Below are 7,507 nucleotides of genomic sequence, written 5' to 3' on the forward strand. Positions count from 1 at the left end.
TTGTCAAAGGTGCTCCTTTTAAACCGGGCGCCAGTGCTGGGTCAGCAGTTTCACACGGATCAGAGATGACGCGAACGTCGGAGGCACAATGTGAAAGGCATGGGTGCCTGCAGGGAAAGTCTGTGGGCAGATAATCAGCTCAGGGTCGTCGGGAACCGAGACCCCCGGGGCGCCTAGCAGGGTCCAGGTGCCCGCCTCCGACAATGTCGCTCCCCGCCCCGGGCCGTCCTCAGTGCCTGGGTACACTGGGGTTCTTCTCCACCCGCAGACTCAGCTTCATCGCTGGAGTCTATACTCCCTGAACACAGAACCCGGGCGGACCGCTGTCAATCAGGATCCGCTTGGAAAAGCTGCTCGGGTGGAGGGCGAGGGTGGAAGCTCGCAGCGGCGCCATGCAGAAGCGCCGCGCCCCTCGCGCGCTCTCCGTGGGTGCTCACACCTCCACTCCCGGGGGCTGTGCGCGTTCTGGTGCGCGGGGGCCGGGCGGGCCGGGGCGGAGCGCGCGCTGGAGACCCGCCCCTGCTCCCCTCCCCCTCTCGCGGAGATTGACGGGGCCTTGGGCACCCGCCCCAGCCAATGAGCGCGTCCCGGGGCGGGCCCTGGAACCAGCTGCGGAGGCTACTTAGAGTCTTCGGCTCCGTTGTAGGAAAGCAGAACAGAGTCGGGACTGCCCAGGTGGACCCGGCGACCCAGCCAGCGCGGACCGGCAGGCGCACTGTCCCCGCGCCGGGGACCGCACCGCACCGTTCCGCGCGGGGCAGAGCGGAGCCGCAACCCCACGCGCCGCCCAGGACCCACTCGCCATCGCCGCCTCCGCAGCACCCATGGGGACCAGGAGACTTTAAAGGAGTTTGGGGTTTCGGGAGCAGGGAAATCACGGGTACGGAGAGGCGGCTTTCTTTGCCTTGGAAACGGTTTTTCTTCGTCCGACTGTTTGGACCCTGTGCCGGGTAGGAGGGAAAGGGGTCTTTTGGCTGAAAGTGGACCTTCCTACACAGCTCGCACCCGCACCCGCACCCAGACACCGCACTGGCTTCCCCCATCTTTTCCTTTTCTCTTTGTTAGGTTATTTTAGACAGAACGGCCTCGCCCTGCTGTAGCCCGATTGGCTCTGCTATGGAGAAGGCAGGAGAAGTAAGGGGCAGAGTGCACCTGCTTGTGTGGGCAGGTGTGCCCGGGTGCGTGGGTGTACGTGCACTGGCGAGCGTGCAAGCGTGGGGTTAGAACTGTGTACGAATGTGGGGGTCTGTGTCGTCGCGAAGGTTTGTCATTGTGTATATGTGACATTGTCACACCGATATACCAGCCGGCTTGTCAGTGCCCGGACTCTTAAGTGAACAAAATTTTCTTGGTGTCAAGTGAGTGTCTGCGAATGTGTCTGATTGTCATTGTGCGAGGCGCTGTCAGGGGAGGAGTGCGACCTAGCGCAAAACTGAGAGGCTGGCGAGGGTGGGGACAAATGTGAGCGCAGCTTGCTCCAAGCTCTGAGGCCTTAGGCGCCCCTTCTTCCTTTCAAGCTATCCTTCGGTCCTTTTCGGGGTGTCCGTCTCCCACGCTGCCACAACCCGTACTGTCCGCCCCACTGGAACCCCGCATGCCTTCCAACCGCCTGCCTTTTCTCTTGTGGGAGTTGGACCGGGTTCCCAGACGGGATCCGAGGCTGTGGTGGTGGCGTCTGCTCTCGCCCCAAGGACTGCTGGCTTCCGTACCCGTCCTGCCGCTGGGGCGGAACGGGTGACTCCAATACGGGCGCGTAGGCGGGCGAGCAGATCCCAGGGGCGCTGCACGTCCTGGGGAGGAGCAGCCCGATTCTGATCGTTGTCTCTGCCTCTCGTCTGTGCTTCCGCAGATCCCCGCTCCTGGCCCTCGCTTCGCCGCGTCATTGATGGGCAACCAACTGGACCGCATCACCCACCTCAACTACAGCGAGTTGCCCACAGGGGACCCGTCGGGGATCGAGAAGGACGAGCTGCGGGTCGGGGTCGCCTACTTCTTCTCAGATGAAGAGGAGGACCTGGACGAACGCGGCCAGCCCGACAAGTTTGGCGTGAAGGCCCCTCCGGGCTGCACTCCCTGCCCGGAGAGCCCCAGCCGCCACCACCACCACCTGCTGCACCAGCTGGTCCTCAACGAAACTCAGTTCTCCGCCTTCCGGGGCCAGGAATGCATCTTCTCCAAAGTGAGCGGCGGCCCTCAGGGCGCCGACCTGAGCGTCTACGCTGTCACAGCGCTGCCCGCGCTCTGCGAACCCGGCGACCTGCTGGAGCTGCTGTGGCTGCAGCCGGCGCCGGAGCCGCCCGCCCCGCACTGGGCGGTCTACGTGGGTGGCGGGCAGATCATCCACCTGCACCAAGGCGAGATCCGCCAGGACAGCCTGTACGAGGCGGGCGCGGCCAACGTGGGCCGGGTGGTGAATAGCTGGTACCGCTACCGCCCGCTGGTGGCCGAGCTGGTGGTGCAGAACGCCTGCGGCCACCTGGGCCTCAAGAGCGAGGAGATCTGCTGGACGAACTCGGAGAGCTTCGCCGCCTGGTGCCGCTTTGGCAAGCGGGAGTTCAAGGCGGGAGGGGAGGTGCCGGCCGGCACGCAGCCCCCGCAGCAGCAGTACTATCTCAAGGTGCACCTGGGCGAGAACAAGGTGCACACGGCCAGGTTTCACAGCCTGGAAGACCTCATCCGCGAGAAGCGCCGCATCGACGCCAGCGGTCGCCTGCGAGTGCTCCAGGAGCTCGCCGACTTCGTGGACGACAAGGAGTAGCCTTGTGGGGGGCCTCCCGCTCCTCCTGTCTCCCCGCGCCCCGCTCCCTTCCCCGCACCCGGGCCTCCCGGCCGGCGATCCACGACCCCCGCCCCTTCGAGCGCCCTCCTGCGGCGGCCAGTGCCCAGGCTGCACCCTCGCACCCCTCCGGCAAGTGGCAGGAAGTCTCAGGAACTGGCCCCGGGACCAAAGGGCAGCTGTGCGCGCCTGGCGGAGACCCCCGGTGTGGTGACGGTGTTGGGAAACCCAGCGTGCGCTTTCCCCTTGAGTTGTAACGGGGGAAGGAGAAAGGGCTGAGGGGAGCAGGGACGTGGCTTTCCCCGCGGGTCACTAGTCCGTAACTGTCACCCGACCTACTGTAAAGGGAACCATCACCGCCCCCAAACGCGCACACACAGACCAGTCGGAGGTGAGAAATGATCTTTTCAGGGCACAGTTCAGCTCTTGTATGAATGTGTCCCCAGATTTCAGGATTTCCAAGAAATCGAGCCTGTCCCTTAGGCACTTGTGAATAATTCCACAAGGAGCACTTCGGGACTCCGGGTTATCTCGAGGCTGCCCGGCATTCTTCCAGCTCTCCAGCCCCAAGTCTCCCGACATTGTATTCCAGGCTCCGGGCAAAGCTCTTGGGTTTGCTTCTAGTCCTTTCCACCGAGGGAAGCGAACGCCACCCCCCGCCCCATTTGCCTGTGAGTCTCCCTCGCTGGCAGGAGGGAAGCCTTTCTGGTCCCGAGAGGAAAATGGCGCAGCTAATTTGGTGAGGAGCGCGGGCCCCGCCCCTGGCGGGGAGAAGGTTCACCTGGTGTCTGGGAACTTGAAGTTGAATTTGTGGAGAAGGTCGCTTGTTGTTCTAACCCTAGATTGCTCCCTCCTTGGGCTGCATTTCAAAAACAGTATTTTTTAAAGGGTTGGAGGCAGAAGACATGGCAACATTCCAGAAACCAGCATTATTACAGCACCATAGCCAGGATATTTAGTTTGGCTTTTCCTAACATAGAAATCTTAGAAGGTGGGGAAGTGGAAATAAAGTTTTTAAAAGTGAGAGAGCAGGTTTCCAACTATGTCAACAAAGCCTATCGTGTTGATGTTTTTATTGATCATTTTAGCAACATGCTAATAAAATTTCAAATTGAAATTTTTATTTTCATGGCTTTAATCCATGATAGTTTAAATACTGGGGGCCATTAAGAGTGGACTTAGCTAAGAGCTTAGCTAACATGCCTTTTCACTCTATTTTTCTCAAATCTTATGAGAATTCTGTTTTTGAATATTGCAGTTAATTTTCTGGCTTGAAACGGCAGCCCTAGTAATGGTGAAGTTGTTAAATGTGTATATTGTACTGAATTTCTTGTCAGTTAAGGGGTTTTATTGCTTTGGTGGAAATTGCTAGCAGGTTCCGTGAGGTTTCATTTCTCCATGTTGTATACCATTACCATTTCACATCTGTATTTCTATTTTTCTTTCTCTCCCCTTGATGTCCTTAAGAAAGGAATCCAGAATTGGTGGCTTCCCCCCTCCCCCTTTAGCCAATCCCACAATCCATTCCTGAAAACCAGAAAGGACTTGTAGTAGGATCAGGGCAAACGTGTCTTTTTCAAAAAAAATAATAAAGGCTGTTTGAAACCCCTTCCTTGGGCAAGGACGTACCAACTTCTCTCCCTGTGCTGCAGCCCCTGCCTGTTACTTGATTCAGTATCAGACACCTAGAGCATCTATGTCCCTTTCCAGGGGATTTGTCCAATAATGGTGTTTAGCTAATTGTTGCAAGCAATTGCATATTGACAGCTGTGATTTAGTTGGACGGCAGATATGGCCAAAGCCAGTTTCTTGGCATTTCAAAAATAATGCAATAAAAACTAGTCGAGGTTAACTGAGACTGGAAATGCCTTTTTCATGGTGAAATGATTCATTTCTGTTTTGTTTTTTGGTTTCCATCTTGGATTCATTCCCTGATCTTGAATCAAAAGGTCAGATCAATGAAATATGAACTAGAGTATTTTTCTTAAGCCTATTGAGTGATTTATTTTTTAAAAGATGTTTAAATGCATATGCTTTTCTTTCAGCACATACGACAGCAAAACTTTTGTAATAACTAACTTACCTTTGCATGTATGGAGAACTGAAAGTCACTTATTTCCCTAACTTAACTCCTCTTTCAAATAGCAGATGGCAGATCATAAACCGAAATACTTTATTGTATCTACCCTCTCCACATTCTCTACTGTGTCCCCTCCTACTGTACCTTGGCTCTCTGCTGTATTAAACACCATCCTAAGCACTTACTCAGCAGGACTCCTTCTTCACATTTTGTCCTCCACCTGTCACTCAGAGGGTGGGACTTAAGCAAAAGAAATGAATCGGTCGATCACACCTAATACTAACATTCATTTCCTCTGATGGCACATAATCTGATTTTTCTCTTACCGAGAGGGTCACTATAACAGCGCTGGCTTAGCAGCTTTATACTTGCTGAGACTAGACTGGTGGTAAAAAAAGTTTGGCAGCCAAAGCAGCATTTATTCCTGTACTGGTCTATTAAGGATTGTGGTGATGATAAGACTTCTACAAATTCACAACAGGAAAACACTCGTAACAAAGGGAATTCCTGGTCCGTGTTAGTTACAGCCAATGGCAAAGTAATTCAGATCATAGTGCATCAGGAAGAGGATATTATCAAGATATTATCTGATAGCTTTATCCCGAAAAAGGGTGTTTTTAGGGCATTATTAGCAATGTCAGTGAAACCAAAAAGGGGGAAGTTCCCTTGGGAGATGGCATGGACGGACTTGATTTTTATTTTGAGTGAATATAATATCTCCGTATTTTATCAGAGTTCTAAAAGTTAAAACCAGAAACCTCCTAACGTTTTCATAGAGGTCGGGACTTTAGTTTTGGTACTTCTCGAGAGAACAGAGCTTCATAAGACCTTTCGTGATGCTGAGTGTGGATCAGCTGGAGGTCAGGGCTTTGGGCTATGTGGTATAGAGGAAAAGACCCTATGCGTCCGTTCTTTCTCCACCTTCAGAGGCTGACTCTGAAAGTAAAGTACTAAAAAAAAAAAAAAAAAGAAAAATTTTAATCCAAAAAATTCTCTGCTAAAAATTTTTTTATTAAAAAAAAAAAAAAAAAAACAGCTAGGGAGGAGGAGAGAGATGCACATATTTTAAACAAAACCAGGTCCCAAAATGTATTACTTCATTAAAAAACAATCCTGTAGAAATGACATATATATTTATTTTTTAAAAATTTAAAGTATATCCACGAGCCAAATAGATACATATATATAAACTTCCTCAGTATTTAAAATTTTAAATCCCTGTAATGACCGCATTTTATGAAAAGACTTCATACTTTTCACTTATTAACACTTGTACCATATTAGAACAAACAGAAGCAGGAGCGCCTGGGTGGCTCAGTCGTTAGGCATCTGCCTTCGGCTCAGGTCATGATCCCAGGGTCCTGGGATCGAGCCCCACATCAGGCTCCCTGCTCCGCGGGAGGCCTGCTTCTCCCTCTCCCACCCCCCCTGCTTGTGTTCCCTCTCTTGCTGTTTCTCTCTCTGACAAATAAATAAAAATCTTAAAAAAAAAAAAAAAACCAGAAGCAGCTGAAAGTCCAATGATCTTTCATGATTTTACTACCTTTTTTTTAAGAGGTGGGGGAGAGAGAGAGCACAGCAGGAGTGGGAGGTGAAGAGGGCAGAGGGAGAGGGAGAGAGAATCCTATTCCACACCAAGCATGGAGCACAACGCGGGGCTCCATCTCACAACCCTGAGATCATGACCTGAGCCAAAATCAAGAGTCAGCTGCTTAACCAACTGAGCCACCCAGGTACTCTGATTTTACTATCTTTTAAAAAAAAAATTGATGTTTATCTTCCTCTTTGTGTCATGTTTCTATGGTGAACACTTTTGTTTGAATAAGGATTCTTTTTTTCAGAAAAGCATGCTATCTATTGGTGTTTACAAAATGAAGTATCTGAATAATCAGTATATCCTAACAGTCTTCAAACACTATACCTTATTGATTGATTACTTAATGCTTCACTTGTGCTTTCAACATCTCTCAAAGTTCAATGTCTTAGTTATCTAATAAATGGAGCACGGTGAAATTTCAGTGAAATTAACACTAACTACACAAACATAGTAGAGCAACCCTATTTCCTTCTATCTATATACATACCCTCAAAGCTTTCTGCTTTTTCGTTTTTAAACAGATGAAGAGAATCTTGTTAGGTTTGGCTTTCAGAGATGATTTGCCACATGCATAAAGGGTCTACAGGTGAAAAGTCCAGGCTTTTTCTTGAAACATTAAGAACTGTTTTTAGAAAATGGTTGTCTCACACTCAACTTTGTTGACAGATACGAGCTATTGGCAGAATTTTATATATACATACACATATGTACACATTTACACATATACATATGTACATTTATGTAAACATACATTTACATATACACATTTACACATATATATATACATGTATACCTATGTCCACATATACATTCCTACCTATAGCTGGTAATTATGTTTTCATTCAGAGACATATAGATGTGCACGCATATACGGACTATTTAGAACAAAATGGAGAGTGACTTGAGACTTCTAAAACAGGAGACACTCTCGGGGTCCTAACAGCTAGTGAACAACCCCCTGGCAAGGCAGCCGTGCCTTAAACTGAGCATAAACAAAATGTAGGAGTTGCAGTTACAGTCTCAATTTTAGAAGGATATGTTCCTTGTTTCTCTA

The 7,507-nt window shown here is 50.4% G+C and overlaps 1 protein-coding gene across 2 annotated transcripts; it reads left to right on the forward strand.

The window, feature by feature from the left end:
• The first annotated feature begins 656 nt into the window (after window positions 1-656).
• Window positions 657-4,385, forward strand: LRATD1 (LRAT domain containing 1). Of its 2 annotated transcripts, none has more exons than XM_021697558.2 (2): window positions 657-880; window positions 1,850-4,385. In XM_021697558.2, exon 2 carries the CDS (start codon window positions 1,886-1,888, stop codon window positions 2,756-2,758), a length of 873 nt encoding a protein of 290 aa, XP_021553233.1. In that variant the 5' UTR covers window positions 657-880; window positions 1,850-1,885; the 3' UTR covers window positions 2,759-4,385. The 2 variants fall into 2 exon arrangements, with proteins under 2 accessions (XP_021553233.1, XP_021553234.1); XM_021697559.1 differs by having other exon boundaries at window positions 874-950.
• Window positions 4,386-7,507: the final 3,122 nt, after the last annotated feature.

This window comes from Neomonachus schauinslandi, chromosome 10 (genome assembly GCF_002201575.2).
Source record: "Neomonachus schauinslandi chromosome 10, ASM220157v2, whole genome shotgun sequence".
Lineage (NCBI taxonomy): Eukaryota > Metazoa > Chordata > Mammalia > Carnivora > Phocidae > Neomonachus > Neomonachus schauinslandi.